This window comes from Pecten maximus, chromosome 4 (genome assembly GCF_902652985.1).
Source record: "Pecten maximus chromosome 4, xPecMax1.1, whole genome shotgun sequence".
Lineage (NCBI taxonomy): Eukaryota > Metazoa > Mollusca > Bivalvia > Pectinida > Pectinidae > Pecten > Pecten maximus.
In genome coordinates, this window is record NC_047018.1 from 51,308,045 (window position 1) to 51,327,444 (window position 19,400).

The 19,400-nt window shown below is 39.6% G+C and overlaps 1 protein-coding gene across 2 annotated transcripts in view; it reads right to left on the bottom strand.

Moving 5' to 3' along the window:
• Positions 1–15,107: 15,107 nt before the first annotated feature.
• LOC117326375 (nuclear factor interleukin-3-regulated protein-like) overlaps positions 15,108–19,400 on the bottom strand; it is a 41,115-nt gene continuing 36,822 nt past the window's right edge. For both annotated transcript variants that reach the window (XM_033883101.1, XM_033883103.1), the window contains one exon: positions 15,108–18,439. In XM_033883101.1, coding sequence (XP_033738992.1) covers positions 16,790–18,400 — 1,611 coding nt within the window. In that variant the 5' untranslated portion in view covers positions 18,401–18,439 and the 3' untranslated portion in view covers positions 15,108–16,789. The remainder of the gene's footprint in view (positions 18,440–19,400) is intronic.

Sequence of the window (19,400 nt, forward strand, 5' to 3'; positions counted from 1 at the left end):
GCTCAGGAGATCTATGTCAGCTCAGGAGATCTATGTCAGCTCAGGAGATCTATGTCAGCTCAGGAGATATGTGTCAGCTCAGGAGATCTATGTCAGCTCAGGAGATATATGTCAGCTCAGGAGATCTATGTCAGCTCAGGAGACATGTGTCAGCTCAGGAGATGTATGTCAGCTCAGGAGATGTATGTCAGCTCAGGAGATCTATGTCAGCTCAGGAGACATGTGTCAGCTCAGGAGATATATGTCAGCTCAGGATATCTATGTCAGCTCAGGAGATCTATGTCAGCTCAGGAGATATGTGTCAGCTCAGGAGATCTATGTCAGCTCAGGAGATCTATGTCAGCTCAGGAGATATGTGTCAGCTCAGGAGATCTATGTCAGCTCAGGAGATCTATGTCAGCTCAGGAGATGTATGTCAGCTCAGGAGACCTGTGTCAGCTCAGGAAATCTGTGTCAGCTCAGGAGATCTATGTCAGCTCAGGAGATCTATGTCAGCTCAGGAGATATATGTCAGCTCAGGAGATATATGTCAGCTCAGGAGACATGTGTCAGCTCAGGAGATGTATGTCAGCTCAGGAGATCTATGTCAGCTCAGGAGATCTATGTCAGCTCAGGAGACCTATGTCAGCTCAGGAGATATGTGTCAGCTCAGGAGATCTATGTCAGCTCAGGAGATCTATGTCAGCTCAGGAGATATATGTCAGCTCAGGAGATCTATGTCAGCTCAGGAGACATGTGTCAGCTCAGGAGATGTATGTCAGCTCAGGAGATGTATGTCAGCTCAGGAGATCTATGTCAGCTCAGGAGACATGTGTCAGCTCAGGAGATATATGTCAGCTCAGGAGATCTATGTCAGCTCAGGAGATCTATGTCAGCTCAGGAGTTCTATGTCAGCTCAGGAGATGTGTGTCAGCTCAGGAGATATGTGTCAGCTCAGGAGATCTATGTCAGCTCAGGAGATATGTGTCAGCTCAGGAGATCTATGTCAGCTCAGGAGATATGTGTCTGCTCAGGAGATCTATGTCAGCTCAGGAGATCTATGTCAGCTCAGGAGATATGTGTCTGCTCAGGAGATCTATGTCAGCTCAGGAGATCTATGTCAGCTCAGGAGATTTATGTCAGCTCAGGAGATATGTGTCAGCTCAGGAGATCTATGTCAGCTCAGGAGATCTATGTCAGCTCAGGAGATATGTGTCAGCTCAGGAGATCTATGTCAGCTCAGGAGATTTATGTCAGCTCAGGAGATCTATGTCAGCTCAGGAGATATGTGTCAGCTCAGGAGATCTATGTCAGCTCAGGAGATATGTGTCAGCTCAGGAGATCTATGTCAGCTCAGGAGATATGTGTCAGCTCAGGAGATCTATGTCAGCTCAGGAGATATGTGTCTGCTCAGGAGATCTATGTCAGCTCAGGAGAACTATGTCAGCTCAGGAGATATGTGTCTGCTCAGGAGATCTATGTCAGCTCAGGAGATCTATGTCAGCTCAGGAGATTTATGTCAGCTCAGGAGATATGTGTCAGCTCAGGAGATCTATGTCAGCTCAGGAGATCTATGTCAGCTCAGGAGATATGTGTCAGCTCAGGAGATCTATGTCAGCTCAGGAGATCTATGTCAGCTCAGGAGATCTATGTCAGCTCAGGAGATATGTGTCAGCTCAGGAGATCTATGTCAGCTCAGGAGATATGTGTCAGCTCAGGAGATCTATGTCAGCTCAGGAGATATGTGTCAGCTCAGGAGATCTATGTCAGCTCAGGAGATATGTGTCAGCTCAGGAGATCTATGTCAGCTCAGGAGATATGTGTCAGCTCAGGAGATCTATGTCAGCTCAGGATATATATGTCAGCTCAGGAGATCTATGTCAGCTCAGGAGATATGTGTCAGCTCAGGAGATCTATGTCAGCTCAGGAGATATGTGTCAGCTCAGGAGATCTATGTCAGCTCAGGAGATCTATGTCAGCTCAGGATATATATGTCAGCTCAGGAGATCTACGTCAGCTCAGGAGATCTATGTCAGCTCAGGAGATCTATGTCAGCTCAGGAGATTTATGTCAGCTCAGGAGATCTATGTCAGCTCAGGAGATCTATGTCAGCTCAGGAGATCTATGTCAGCTCAGGAGATATATGTCAGCTCAGGAGATCTATGTCAGCTCAGGAGATGTGTGTCAGCTCATGAGATCTATGTCAGCTCAGGAGATCTATATCAGCTCAGGAGATCTATGTCAGCTAAGGAGATCTATGTCAGCTCAGGAGATCTATGTCAGCTCAGGAGATCTATGTCAGCTCAGGAGATGTGTGTCAGCTCAGGAGATATGTGTCAGCTCAGGAGATCTATGTCAGCTCAGGAGATATGTGTCAGCTCAGGAGATCTATGTCAGCTCAGGAGATATGTGTCTGCTCAGGAGATCTATGTCAGCTCAGGAGATCTATGTCAGCTCAGGAGATATGTGTCTGCTCAGGAGATGTATGTCAGCTCAGGAGATCTATGTCAGCTCAGGAGATTTATGTCAGCTCAGGAGATATGTGTCAGCTCAGGAGATCTATGTCAGCTCAGGAGATCTATGTCAGCTCAGGAGATATGTGTCAGCTCAGGAGATCTATGTCAGCTCAGGAGATTTATGTCAGCTCAGGAGATCTATGTCAGCTCAGGAGATATGTGTCAGCTCAGGAGATCTATGTCAGCTCAGGAGATATGTGTCAGCTCAGGAGATCTATGTCAGCTCAGGAGATATGTGTCAGCTCAGGAGATCTATGTCAGCTCAGGAGATATGTGTCTGCTCAGGAGATCTATGTCAGCTCAGGAGATCTATGTCAGCTCAGGAGATATGTGTCTGCTCAGGAGATCTATGTCAGCTCAGGAGATCTATGTCAGCTCAGAAGATTTATGTCAGCTCAGGAGATATGTGTCAGCTCAGGAGATCTATGTCAGCTCAGGAGATCTATGTCAGCTCAGGAGATATGTGTCAGCTCAGGAGATCTATGTCAGCTCAGGAGATTTATGTCAGCTCAGGAGATCTATGTCAGCTCAGGAGATATGTGTCAGCTCAGGAGATATGTGTCAGCTCAGGAGATCTATGTCAGCTCAGGAGATATGTGTCAGCTCAGGAGATCTATGTCAGCTCAGGAGATATGTGTCAGCTCAGGAGATCTATGTCAGCTCAGGAGATATGTGTCAGCTCAGGAGATCTATGTCAGCTCAGGAGATATGTGTCAGCTCAGGAGATCTATGTCAGCTCAGGATATATATGTCAGCTCAGGAGATCTATGTCAGCTCAGGAGATCTATGTCAGCTCAGGAGATCTATGTCAGCTCAGGAGATCTATGTCAGATCAGGAGATATGTGTCAGCTCAGGAGATCTATGTCAGCTCAGGATATATATGTCAGGTCAGGAGATCTATGTCAGCTCAGGAGATCTATGTCAGCTCAGGAGATATATGTCAGCTCAGGAGATCTATGTCAGCTCAGGAGATGTGTGTCAGCTCATGAGATCTATGTCAGCTCAGGAGATCTATATCAGCTCAGGAGATCTATGTCAGCTAAGGAGATCTATGTCAGCTCAGGAGATCTATGTCAGCTCAGGATATATATGTCAGCTCAGGAGATCTATGTAATATAATTTGAATATAGTTATATTATTTTGGAAATTGGAGTTTCGGAAGGACAGAAATGGGATGTTAAGAAGTGCGAATGGAGGGAGAGAATGTGGAAGTCTCGTTCATTTACAGCTGACATTAGAAGACATTCCTTCACATGTCCTTTCCACTTTGTCTTTCCTTTCCTTCTGATATTTTCATTATCCAAGTGCCATATGAGTCGAGAAATACCTTAGCTTATTGACTTATTATCTATGCACACATTCAGTTTAATATATATGATTCAGAGGGCATCTTTGATTGAAGGAAGAGGAAAAGAGCTGGTAGGGAGGGAATGATAGAGGGAGAGGAATAGTGCGGATGGAGATACAGAAATCAAAATATGTTTGCATCGTGAATATATTGCTGGGTGTGCAGACATATTCTGCCGGTTTCTGTGTTCGATAAATCATGATTTACATGTAATATCAGTAGTACTTGCAGTGGGATGAACTCATTTAATTCCCGATACCATTTTACTCTTTGATTTACATACTTGTTACAATTAAAGAGGGAATGGTAACGTAATTTCCGCATTGACAAAAATCAAATTAGCATGAAATAAGTCGTCATTTAGGGTACTCGACCTACATCTTAATCTGGCTTGCAAAATATTAGTTTTCCTGTCGTCAATCGAATACCATTTATGTCAGTAAGCTTATGACGAATTTCTTTAAATACTGACCGACATGCTGTGTCTTATGTTAGGTTCTTATTTTCTCTGATTTACTTTGTTCGAAAATATATTACTCAACGTTGACCTCTAGCTAATCAGCGGACCGCTAGTCCCCCGCCCGTGGCCAAAGTTTATGAATAGGGGTGAGCACAGGGTCTGGACATCTCTGTTTCATCAGTACAAGCCAGTGTACTATCTCAGAACGCTGTGTGGACAATAATTTTTTTTATGTAGATGAGTTTAGTCACTCATACATTTTCAACTTCTAGAGTTATTTTTTATAACACCCTAAGCTAAGTTAATTTAATCGATACCCTGCAAAATTCACTTTATTGCTATTCAATTTTCTCTCTCAAATCATTACGCTGCTTCATCCGCCAATCAAAAGCAACGTTATAAACGTCGACGTCATATTTTACGTTATCGAATAATATAAATTTCTAAGCCAATGAAAATGCTTGTTACAAACAAGATTAAATTATTATCAGATACGACTCTCATCAAATTGTAGTGTGCGGCACGTTGCCTCTTTGAGTTGTCTATATTTCATCTATTTATTATGTATTGTAGAGACACCGAAAACTGTAGAATAGTCAGGATAATGTTTAGTTCGAGGCCGGTTAGGTCTTAGAACTATACATTATCTTGACTATTCCCCAGTTTGATGTGCTTTTCATACTTAAAACGTGGCATCATAAAACTTGACTATTACACAGGTGTATTGTTCACTGTTCCAGGTAAACCTTTACCTGTAACACTCTGAGACCTATACTTGTTTATCTCACTAAAAAGCATGCATCATACTCTTCATAAATCTGTGACTGTCTCACAGGGACGAGGTGCTACTATCAAACATTTACTCAGTTCATATTTCACTGTTGAACATGAAGGACTGTCCACAGTACTGTAGTGAAGTTCTCCTCACACAAACAAAAACTACCATTAATGTTGACCTCAAAGTGATATTCTTTCGAATATATAACGTGTGTAATCGATTCGGAACAGGAATATAATCAAGCCATGCAGGAAACAGAGCATAACTTGGAGAACCAACATAGCCGCCAGGTTCAGAAATACCGTGGTAAACTGGACAGGTAGTCATTTGAGGCCTGGAGGACTGATGGAAGCAAACAGGCTGTAAACCGCCAAAATGTGTTTATGTGAAGTTAAAGGGGAAATGTTGTTTTCTGACGAAAACCTTTATTCCAATTTAGGAATATTTACAACAGAAACACGCATGAGATAAATAAACAGAGTATCCAGGAAATATATACTTTATGAAATATTTACTGGAATTCAGTGAAATTTTCGTGAAATGTGTCGATGCTAAGATGGAACTTTTAGCCACACAAAAATGTCAAGCTTCCGTGATTTCTTTTGGGGAGAATATGTTATGCTCTCGGAATTCTGCATTGATTAAATGTAAAATTTCTCATGTATTATGGATATCTTTTTATTATATAGTGTTATTTTTTTCCATTTAATATCTTATTCATAATCAAAACAATAAAGCATGAAATAGAGGTCATATATATCTACATTTATCACCTTCAACTGTTGAATAGTTTTTGAATTACTGCTGAATAATTCTTAACTATCCCACAGTTGATTCCAACTATCCCACAGTTGATTCCAACTATTCCACAGTTGATTCTAACTATTCCATAGTTGATTCTAACTATCCCACAGTTGATTCCAACTATCCCACAGTTGATTCCAACTATTTCACAGTTGCAGGTGATAACAGTAATGTCTCGACTATACGTCATGCTATAACAATAGATGACGTCACAAACATGTTTTAATATATAAGACACTCACTTAGAGTGCAGCTCATAATCAACAAGTACATGTAATGCCTTGAGTACTACTGAGTAATTCCTGGTGGCCAAAGATGTGTTTAGTGTTATTTACTAATACACTGTGGCAATTGTATTTCAAGCTCAACACATGTTGATGGTTTCCCCATTCTAAATAGTATATACTTAAACTTGTATTAATGGCTTGGTTATTTAATTCATCTGAATGGTTATTGAATAGGCTAGTATAGTGAAAAACCAACAAATTGAAAAAATAGACTTTTGAAACAACCCCTGTGTAGAGAAAGTTGGGCCAGGGATAAAATGTCTGGCAGCCACTGATTGGCCAGTATGTTATGAAGTGAGGAAATAGATATGTAGCCTGATAGGTAACTATCAATAACAAATGTTGATATAAATTTCATAAGTCCGATTGAATTTTTTTCACAAGTTCAGGTAATAATGATTAACAGGTAAACATTTCAGATTTTTGAGAATTTTTACTGCGAAATTCACCCATTTTCAAAATGGCTACCCTGGAGAAAATTTGAGCAGAAGGACTCAGCGTTTTTGATTATGTGTTATATGAGACCCTAATCTTTTGTTATAAACCGTAATTGCCATATTTAATTCAAGAATTTGAATAATATACTCCAAAACGTTAACGATAAAGTATATGGGAAAACAATTGTTTGGCTGGTCCCTAGTAATCTAAACCCAAGGATATATGATCCATGACTTGGGGGTTGAACACCGGACCCACGCTCCGGTTTTTGTCACGCTGTCGAGATATGATGTCAGACTATGTCCTACTTCAGGTAGATTATACTTCGACAGGTACATCAGGACAGTCTGTCTGATATCATATTTCCAGCGGAAAACAAAATCCACGAGGTAAAACTAATCGTAATAGGTCACCGATGCTGTTAGTGTGAAATCGAGGGTAAACAATTGGGCCTAGACACCTCTTAGTTACAATATCATGTGTGACCTCGATAATCTACACACACGTGAGTTCACATTATGTATGTCATGGCTTTTGTGTACTGTCACCTAAATTATATGTAGAAACGGACAACATGAAATCACGTTTCTTATGTCATGGATGAAGCCATTGTACTCCACTTATGCTTAAAATATTTTAGAGTGACAAAAAGAAGTGATTAATAGATTAATGTCTACCCTTACACCAGCCAGTATATATGTGGGTGAATCTGTTAGTTTGGGCAGTGTCTGATGGACAGTCTACATCTTAGTGTATACGTTTATGTAACGGTGTCATATCGATAATAGCGTATCGGAATGCATATAATAAGATAACAGGACTATCAGATAATGTCCTTCAATTCAGAAATAGAGAGGATTATCTACAACTACTATGTCGTCTGCAATTTGTAGGAGACCTTTTATTGGTAAATATTCTAAGGGGACATTTCATTAGCAAATATGCTAATTATACATTTCATTGGTAAATATTTTAAGGGGACATTTCATTAGCAAATATGTTAATTATACATTTCATTGGTAAATATTTTAAGGGAACATTTCATTGGTAAATATTCTAAGGGGACATTTCATTAGCAAATATGCTAATTATACATTTTATTGGTAAATATTTTAAGGGGACATTTCATTAGCAAATGTGCTAATTATACATTTTATTGGTAAATATTTTAAGGGGACATTTCATTGATAAATATTCTAAGAGTATAGGAGAGATTTAAAACAGATCCATGAAGAACTTTCTGATAACTAACGATAACAACTTCAATTGTCAAAACAAAAAAATAGTCGACGGACGAAGATCGAAGTACTATTTAAAAAGTCCACTATCTGATGATGGCGGGCTGAAGAATCAATCAATTTCGACCAATGTAAAGTGTATTTCACTGGTTACAGACACCGGTAACAAGGAGCATAAATACAAAACAAAAACTTATATCCTCTTGAAGACTTTTTTATTTGTAAAGGACACAAACACAAGCACATGTCAAATTTCATTCTACAGTTATACTGGTGAGGTAGATATCGGAAATCCAACAGAATAACATAGCTAAACATTATGATTTTGTTAATATATAACATGTACATAGAATTTTAAATTCAATATCTCTTTCTATAAGAGGTAGAAATCACCAAGACAAAAGGATATACGTAAACAATACCACATAGCAACGGCACATTTTCTAATAAAGTCCGCTAAACTTTTTACAAACCTTTTTATCGCCATTTTGTTTAAAAGCCTCTCTATGATTTCGCAACATATAAATGATGATAAAGTTACAAAAATATGATGAATTATAGAATATATACCCTGAATATGATTAATATGAGAAGCAATGCCGTATGTTTTCATAATTGCAATTAAAACCGTCAAGCTGATCACTGATTACGGGAAAGCTCACGAGTGCATGTAAATGAGCTGCGGAAAATATGCCATATACGCATGCGCAAACTGATTTTGTGGCCTTAGGCATTCAAAGCCCAAAGTCGATCAGACGTACTGGTTGCTGCCGCGAAGGCAAAGAAAAAGATTGACTAAAATCACAACGTCATCTACGGATGTTAGACAAAAGTTTTAAACGCGAAAATCCACTCTGAATTGTCAGTGAAACTTCTCGGCATTGGATAAACAAGCTCATGCTGTTTATCATCCGGACATGTAAGTCGGCGTGCGCTGTGTTGGCTCAGGTTCTATTTTTTAGTTGTTCATTACATACTTTACAAATGGATTGTTGACGTCACTGAGTAGATTTGAAGGAAATCAATTGGAGAAAAATCCACAGGGGGATTAAAATGTTACTTTATATAAAAAAAAACATAGAGAGGCTTAAATAAAGTGATGTTTACAAATGTTCCCCAGTTGGTGTACACATACATAAGCTGCTTCCGTTGAAAATGATTTCATGGGAAAATACAATGTTTTCATCAATCATTATTCTTATAACTTCGTAAAAATCATCAATCAAAATTAAGTATATCAAAAAACTTAAATCGATTATCTTATTTTAAAGATATTTCAAATTTGAATTAAGTAACGAACCTGAATGTAGAATTATTTATAACAAAAAACTTGAATTACGTTATATTACAGCTAATGCAACTAGTAAGATAAGAAGTGTATAGGGTTTCAAATGAGTTTGAACGCGTTATGAGACGATAAGTTAAGTTAAAATTGGTTGAACCAAATAAAAGGAGGCTTCCATCGCTCACCTAGATAGTTATTGCTAAATTTTGACTATCTGGTTCCAAAAAATGTTTTAATCAAATGAAGTTAAAAACTTCAAATTCCCATAACCAAATAGGACCTAGTCTACTGGGCACCTCCATCTGCCACAGGTGGGAATAGACATTTCTAATAAGAAGGCTTCAGACCAATTCTTATTAAATATAGAACTGGAGGAAGATTATAAAAAAAAATCTGACAGAGTCCAACCGACCTTCCCTGAGGAGCCAACACTACTCCTTTCCAAATCCAAATTACTGTACAGGGAGATGAAGGGCTTCTAATGTTTACCTTTGTTCCCCAAATTCTCCTGTCCGTCACGTTTCGTATGTACGCGTTACCTCCCCTCGAACAAACCAGGCAGCAAGCCTGTAATTTATTCAATGATACAGGCTTCTTAAAACATATAAAATCATGTTGTTAAGAAACTCTTCAGTCCCATCCTGAATTCATCGGGATTTATCATAGAAAGCAGCAATTGATTCCCCCTGGAGTTCCGAATGATTTGGCCCTCGTTTGAAACTTAAGCAGAAGTTTAAAATAGGTGTTGGACAGGAAAACCAGGAATGTGCAATCATGTTACAAAATGGCTGTCGTGACTGCCGTGTCAATATTTTTACGACGCCGAAAAATACCAACATTTTGTTGGCTCCCCTTCCTTAAGAATGATTCTGAAATAAGCCATTGTGTCGTTAAAGGCACGTACTGCTTTATAGGAAAAAGTGACAGACGAATGACTGACGACGGACGACTGACGACGGACGACGCGCCATCAAATAAGCTCAGTGGTCCTGTGGACGATATGGTCTAATAAACATGGGAGGTAAGCTGACCGTAAGTTGAGGTAAAATTACCATGACGTCAAAAATTGATCATGCTGGCAAATAAACACCATTCAATACCGGAAATTTAAACCTGATTTAGCACTAAGTCTAAGACAATTAAATAGAGAATCTAAAACAGAAAAAAATTAATGAAACAAAATAAGTATGCACATTTCACAATAATAAGACAAATATTATTAATTGAAATATTTCGAAAATCAAGCATGGTCCAAGTATACTATTAGTTTTAGCCAAACGATACAAAATACGGTTCACGTTCTTCATCTAGTACAATATGTAGGATGAAGTAGGTATAGTCAAACACACGACAAACATTTTATTTATTTTGATGTCAACATTTCGATTTGTTCCAGTGTCCCACTCGCATTATACACGTATCGGCGAATTTGTCAAGGTTTGTATAAGTTAAAACATCATGTCACAATAGTTGATTTCGTTGACATAATTGGAGTAAAATGTTGCGATTCTGGGAAATCCCCCCAAAAATAATGGCAGTACCGTGCGTGTGTCATAGAGATTAGCCGACAACGTAACCCGTCAATGGCTGGAATGTCAGTGTAAACGTGCTCCGGTGTGGCAGCACGCAATGAAATATTCTTCCCACAATTTAGTTTTGATTACGGAGAAAAAAAAAATCAAACTTTATCAAAATGTTTCGCCACTTTTTTAAAATGACAAAATTACCCACCACCAATTTAAAGAATTTTGGACAAAATTCTGTTTTTACTATAGACCCAAGACCCAAGGGGCCTGATGCACTATCGTTCGCCCTTTCTTCTCAAAACGACATGCTCATAAAACCAGTAGGATTCGATTGCTTTGTAGTCGTTTTATGTCCAAAGAATCGCGAATTTGATAAAAAATATATTAGTAAACTTAAACCGATGACCCCGGTGGACGGATGACAGATGTCGTGGTAAGTTGGTGTGAAGAAATCCAATTACACGTGATGGCCCTGAATGGTGACGTCAGCGTTATACGTGTTGACAAATACACCATTCCTTGTTTACTGTTGGATTATGGAAATCCTGCTCAGATCATCCCCTTGCGAGACGCTTGTGCTATTCAAGGTAAGTTAACTATGTAATTATCTAATTATAGAGACCAAACGTCCAATGGTCGACTAAGATGAAGATACACAAATGGTAAGATTCAACTAGCAAACTATTATATATGTTATACATATGCTAAACACTGGGTACCAACTACATGGCGAGGCGTGTCACAAAGTGGGCAGGGTGCGTGATGCTGTGTCCCATGTCAGACCACACAGCTCTCATAACAGCCTCGTCTGCCCAAATACGGGTAGATACGGACATATCACATTGTAAGACAGACAATCATTGTATGAAGCGGCCAGTTATGGCAGGCAACATTTTTTCTGGTGATTCTGTGATAGGCCATTTATGTCATGTGCTCAAACAACTACAACTCTGCGACAGGGCCCCTTATATCATATGGATAAACAGCTACAACTTTGGAACAGGGCCCCTTATATCATATGGATAAACTGCTACAACTCTGGAACAGGGCCCCTTATGTCAAATGATCGAAAAGCTACAACTCTACAACAGGGCCCCTTATGTCAAATGATCGAAAAGCTTTAACTGTGCAACAGGGCCCCCTTCGTCATATGATCAAACAGCTAAAATTATGTGTCAGGTCGCCTTACGTTATATTGACAAACAGCTGCAACCCTGTGACTGGGACCCTTTATGTCATACAGTAAAACAGCAACAACTCTTAAACAGGACCCCTTATGTCAAATGACCAAAAAACAACAAATCTGCGACAGAGCCTCTTATTGGATATGGTTAAACAGCTACAACTCTGTACAGAGTCTTATTTATATACACTGACGCGACACGCCCAGTAACGGCACATGATTGGTCATTATTCTCGGCAGACATTCAAAATAATGTTCGTTTCACACATTTGCATACTTTATGCAAGTAAAATGTCAACTGTCAAGAAAATGTGAGCCATGCACCATTTCTGTTTTGTTCAGTAAAATGGCGATCAAATATCAAACATACTACATAACAATCATCATTTACCCGAATAGTGTAAAAAATATGGCAACGGAGATATTTCGTATGGCACTTCTAATCATGGCGTTAAAATCAATAAGAATGCCCAGGAATCCCTGAAAATTAACAAAAACGTCCGCATACAATCGGTATACAGCTCCTACATTATAAAACATTCTCCGATTCCCCGGAGAAAGCGTACGCATTAAACAAAATATGACTGTCATTTCAATCTGTTGCAATTTCAAACGTATATAATTACAACGGTAGATCAGATAAAATATCGCGAGAACAGACGAGATAAAATATCGCGGGAATAGACGAGATGAAATATCGCGGGAATAGACGAGATAAAATATCGCGGGAGTAGACGAGATGAAATATCGCGGGAGTAGACGAGATGAAATATCGCGGGAATAGACGAGATGAAATATCGCGGGAATAGACGAGATAAAATATCTTGGGAATAGACGAGATGAAATATCGCGGGAACAGTCTGGGATACGATATTGCGGGGATAACGTAGTAAGGGTGGAATAAGACGAACGTAACCCGCTGTAGTGGTACAAAGTGAGCCGAGACTACTTTCCTACATATTACATCGTCTGTAACACAATGGACTCATTTTATCATCGCTATCAAACGACTCGCTTTATTATCGCCGATCACGAGTGTCCTTCAACATGGCCGACAATACCCTTCCTGTAATGTGGCCGACCACGGACCCCATGTCTCAACTTAGACTGTCCATAGACTGTCCATAGACTGCCCATAGACTGTCGATAGACTGTCCATAGACTGTCCATAGACTGTCCATAGACTGTCCATAGACTGCCCATAGACTGTCCATAGACAGCCCATTGCAGCATAGGTCTTTATTACCACTTAGCGACGCCGTTGAATGTTTCAGCAGCAACTTTGTGCCGACTATTGGCGATGAGGATAGCACTAAAAGTCAGTAAAACTCCTCAGATAGCACTTCAAGCTCGATTAACAGAAAAAAATCATGATAAATCTACGTGTAAAAGACGTGTTGAAGTGTGACGCGCATAGCCTAAACGCGCGACGATCGCTCGACGTTAAATGACGTTCGAACAGGCTCACTGCGAAATACAATAAAAACATTAACACACACAAATATATATATATATACAGCAGTTATACAACAAACACACACATATTAATCAAACCAAGTCTATCACCCACACAAATACAGGGACTTGCTTCGGCATGAGTTATCAAGCCATAACTTAAATTTGACAAAAATAAAACAATAATCTGAATAATGTGGAATTCGTTTTAGATAGATGAGGTAATTGTACTCGTTAAAAAAGTATAATAGCATTATATTAAATACGCACTCTTCCTTTACAATAAAACCAGGCATTTCCTTGTATGTACATGAATATATAATATGTAACGATATGGCACGTCTAAACATTGTGAAGGTATCGGAAAGCTATATATAAATTAAATCTGCACCAAACAGCCAAATGTAACAAACAGTCACAGTGTATATATATAGCCATATGACCTCTAATTACATGATGAAGGTTAAAAAAGACAAAAAAAGAAGATAAATAGATAAAAGTTTCCCTCAACAACAAACAAAATGCAGAAATATATGAAAATAGGCACAGTCGAGGATGATCGCACACGAAAAAATGTTTTACATTATTGTACATATAATGTGTGTAACATTCACTCGTACGTAACGATGTACTGGGTTATTGTGTAAAGTTCTGCTGTGTTTTAGGTAACGAAGTGGTCGTTAGTGTATCATAGGTAATATGCTTGATTATTGTCAGCCCAAAATGTTACAGGTCTGAGTCTACATACTAAAATGATATTCAAATATATCATTCATTGTACACACATAATCCTTGCAAGATATGTCAATTAACATAAATGTTTAAACCATATTGTATCATTAATATAACTGTTTACAATATGAATACATAAAAAATAAACAAGTATATATCAATTACTGTATATGTATGTTGTATAAACCCGTGAAAAAAATTCTAGATCTGTGTCATAGCAATAGTCATCTGTTGTCGTTGACGTATCACCCTGCGGTAAAAACCCGTGTTATAACAATAGACATCAACAAGTGTGACGTATCACCCTGTAATTAAAACCCGTGTTACAACAATAGAAATATATTGTCTAAACAAGTGTGACGTATCACCCTACTTAACAAGTATGACGTATCACCCTGCAATTAAAACTCGTGTCATAAAAATAGACATCTGTTGTCTAAACAAGTGTGACGTAATACCCTACTAAACAAGTGTGACGTATCACCCTGTAATTAAAACCCGTGTTACAACAATAGACATCTGTTGTCTAAACAAGTGTGACGTATCGCCCTGTAATTAAAACCCGTGTCATAATAATAGACATCTGTTGTCTAAACAAGTGTGACGTATCGCCCTGTAACTAAAACCCGTGTCATAATAATAGACACTGTTGTCTAAACAAGTGTGACGTATCGCCCTGTAATTGAAACCCGTGTCATAATAATAGACATCTGTTGTCTAAACAAGTGTGACGTATCGCCCTGTAATTAAAACCCGTGTTACAACAATAGACATCTGTTGTCTAAACAAGTGTGACGTATCGCCCTGTAATTAAAACCCGTGTCATAATAATAGACATCTGTTGTCTAAACAAGTGTGACGTATCGCCCTGTAATTAAAACCCGTGTCATAATAATAGACACTGTTGTCTAAACAAGTGTGACGTATCGCCCTGTAATTGAAACCCGTGTCATAATAATAGACATCTGTTGTCTAAACAAGTGTGACGTATCGCCCTGTAATTAAAACCCGTGTCATAATAATAGACATCTGTTGTCTAAACAAGTATGACGTATCGCCCTGTAATTGAAACCCGTGTCATAATAATAGACATCTGTTGTCTAAACAAGTGTGACGTATCGCCCTGTAATTAAAACCCGTGTCATAATAATAGACATCTGTTGTCTAAACAAGTGTGACGTATCGCCCTGTAATTAAAACCCGTGTCATAATAATAGACATCTGTTGTCTAAACAAGTGTGACGTATCACCCTGGTAATTAAAACCCGTGTCATAATAATAGACATCTGTTGTCTAAACAAGTGTGACGTAATACCCTGTAATTAAAACCCGTGTTATAATAATAGACATCTGTTGTCTAAACAAGTGTGACGTATCGCCCTGTAATTAAAACCCGTGTCATAATAATAGACATCTGTTGTCTAAACAAGTGTGACGTATCGCCCTGTAATTAAAACCCGTGTCATAATAATAGACATCTGTTGTCTAAACAAGTGTGACGTATCGCCCTGTAATTAAAACCCGTGTCATAAAAATAGACATCTGTTGTCTAAACAAGTGTGACGTATCACCCTGCAATTGAAACCCGTGTCAGAGTAACAGACATTAAAAAGTGTGACGTATCTAGAACATGTAAGTATGTCTCTGGAACATGTAAATATGTCTCTGGAACATGTATATGTGTCTCTGGAACATGTATATGTGTCTCTGGAACATGTAAATATGTCTCTGGAACATGTATATGTGTCTCAGAAACATGTAAATATATCTCTGGAACATGTAAATGTGTCTCTGGAACATGTAAGTGTGTCTCAGAAACATGTAAGTGTGTCTCAGAAACATGTAAATGTGTCTCAGGAACATGTATATGTGTCTCAGGACAATCAAATTTCCTGTAAAGTTGTTAGCATTGATCATACTACGAAATGAAGCACGGAATGTTACGCATCCAAAGTTGTATACGTGTAAGAAAAGTGTTTTAATATTTGAAGTTAATTTGAAGTCTCCCAGTACAGTTCGTTGCATTGAAGCAATCGCAAAAGTTTAGCTAATTCAGAATCTAGATTGAATTAGCCGTGATGTCGTGATAGTGTCTAGTACATCCTTGTGTGTGACCACGTCGACGACGTGTTAGTGAAATATAACTCACTTCTTTAAACTCTTAAATACATAACTCGTTAAAAGAACACAGAATAAACAAATACATATCAATATTGAAACAAAGCCACCTATGTGACGTACACCCGTAATGTTATACATATGCATGAGAGAACTTGGTGACCACTGGTGACCACTGGTGACCACTCATCAGTTGTCCCGACGCCATGGAAAGTAGTTGGCGTCTGACACCACACAAGTGTCACGTGATCAAGTGCACGTGTATAGCGCGAATCCATGCTAAACATTAATATATTTGACAATAATTTCTTAATCTATAAAAGGTAAATGTTTTAAAAAATAGTTCCTTTCAATTGGTAATGTGAGAATGATAAGTTAGCGCGAGTATTGACGCTATGTAACGCTACGATAATGATTTACGCGATATCTTGTTACCTGAGTGTAGGTTCCAGCGGGACCCAATATATACCTGATTATCAATTAAAAGATGGCGGCTGCCTTTCAGTTGTTGAAATGAGATGGATTTCCACGTAGGGTGCCTCAGAGCGTATGTCGCAGATCCTGTAATACCCGTAAAAGTTTAAGGAAAATGGACGTGTTCTTTCATCACGTGACCCGTTTTATCACGTGACCCGTTCATATCAAAAGGAATCACCGTCCGATTTTTCTTGGGAATTGTTCCCTTTCACTCGTTTCTTTTCTATCAATTCCTTGAGCTTTCTCATTTCATCCTGGAGATCATCCAACTCGTCCCGAAGTTTTCCGTTTTCTCCCGCTAAATACTCGGATTTAGCTTCTCGTACCATTGTCAAACTTTTTCGATTCTCGCGACATTTCCGAGCTGCTTCGTTGTTCCTCTTTCGTCGTTCGGCGTATTTCGGATCAATGTGGGAACGTGGATTGTGTTTATGGCCAGACTTCCTCCCCGATGACGAGGTCTTGAGAAGAGGAAGAGGGCCTGATTGAGCAAGAGCGATCTCCGATAATTGAGCTAAACCGTTAATTAAAGGATTGCCGAAAGAGGACGAGTGTGGGAACGGTCCGTACTGGCTGGGTGATTGGGCGAATGAGCTATAATCGCCGGGGGATTTATGACGTAACTTATGAGGTAGAGCTGTAGCCGGAGGACTTTGTGATAGCATACTTTCACTTGATGATGTCGAATTGGAGCTTTCGTTTCCCGATACCCCGTAAGATTTATTAACGGTTAAAGAGAGGGGCTCTTCCTGTGTAGAATTGTCATCCGAATAGTCCATTGTTTTTTTGATCGGTAAAGAGGTGGCAGGAGCTGTATTCCGAGAGTACATAGTCGCCGACTGATGCAACGATGTAGACGGACTTTCAGGACCCCGTTGATAATATGAGGGAATATCCGACCCATACACCACATCCTGATCGACTTCCCGCTTCACGTGCTGGGAATGAGCAGGTGGGGGCTGATCCTCTTGGTCTTCTGACTCCCGATATGTCGAGGTGACGTGGTGAGTGTTCCCAGCAGGTACGTCATCGGAGGTAGATACGCCAACGTACATCGACATAGGACCATTCGCGCCGAAGTTCATTCCGACCGGCATGCCTCCGCCAATGTGAAGCAATGGTGGGGGTACAGACACGGGGATACTCCCTCGACCGGTTCCCATTTGCATGTATCCAGTAGGCATAGCTTTGTTCCCCGGGGACATTCCGCCAACTGCACCAGTCCCGACTAAAGAAGGACTGGCACTGTCGGACTGTCTCTGAATGTGTAGTGGAGATGGTTCGTCATCTCCCACAAATTTCTCGTTTAGAGGTATCCCAAAACGTTTCTTTATGGCATACAATTCATTCCGAAGTCCACAATTGTCACGTGTGAGATCTACAATCCGGTTCTCCAGCGCTAAATCATGGTATCTCCTCTTTTCTCGCGATCGTCTCGCGGCATCATTATTTTTTCTGCGTTTTTCCCAATAGTGATCGTCTTTCTTGTTTTCTGGGATAAACTCGCGTTGTTTACGTGAGGGTATGTACTCGTCGGGGTCAGTGGAGGTCGGTGCTACAACACACGTAGGTATCGAGGAGGACTGGGACGGGTATTCACAGTCGCTTGACAGCTCGCTTAGAGAGTCGCCACCGTCATGGGCATCACGGAACTTGTTGATTTCATCCATCGGATCACAAGTTCCTGTCCCTGCAGCATTCGAATGGTCGGGGTGGTTGTCGGCGGGGGCGTGGTCAGGTTCGATCGCGTTAGGGGACGTTCCGTCTTTCAGCATTATCTAGTTATCATCAAATGCCAGTATATCAAGCCAGAACTGCAAAAAACGAAAAAGAAACATAATTGAAAAAGACTTCTTAAAGCGGTACATTTCTTCTTTTAGTCAATTCATGTAACTCTACTTAATGCTGAGATATGTCATCCTTAGAAAACCAGAGTGGCCGAGTTTTGAATGTTTTGACGTACTTGAGCCAGTTACGACATAAATGTAATGAAATTCGGCAAATTTTAATTCATGGCTGTAAAAATCTTTATCTTTATTGGTTCTTTAAAAGGCATGTCTTCTATCTACTTTCCCCCCTCCTTTCACGTCTTTCCTCTTTACGTCCTGAACACCTTAAAAGGAAACCATTCGTATGAAATTTCAGGAAGATCTAAGAACTTCATCGGACAAAGAAACTTAAACTGTCAGAATCCAAGGTAGCTGACTGTCGGTCATTTTGTTTTCCTGATCAGATTCGAAATTGAATGGGCACTAGGAAACATGGGAACGAACACGTGAATGTTGAGAAATAAACCCTCCAGTACTTTTCAAGAACTTTCGATAACATACTTGAATTGTAAAAATCCAATATGGCAGTCTGTGTGCCAGTTAATTTTACCGATCAGTCTCATAATTATATGGACACAACTAGGGACCAATGGATAGCTGCATGTGAAGACAGATATCGCTCTAGTACAAGAAATACCAATAACAATCTTCAATTATCAAAATCCTATATGGCAGGAGACGTTTGTTATAGGTTATAGGTATTTTAAGAAAAACACTCTGGAGGGATATCCCCCCCCCCCCCCCCCCCCCCCCCCAAAAAAAAACTGTTGAAAATAATATATCATGATTTGCGTTATTGCTTCCATTACGTCTACAAATATCACGCGATATTCTCAGTTTGCAGTGGTATATCACACTTTAGGAATCGACCATGCTTTATAAAATGACCCCCCCCCCCCCCCCCCCACTCCAAAAAAGGGGCCATTAAGGGTCATGCAGAGTAAGC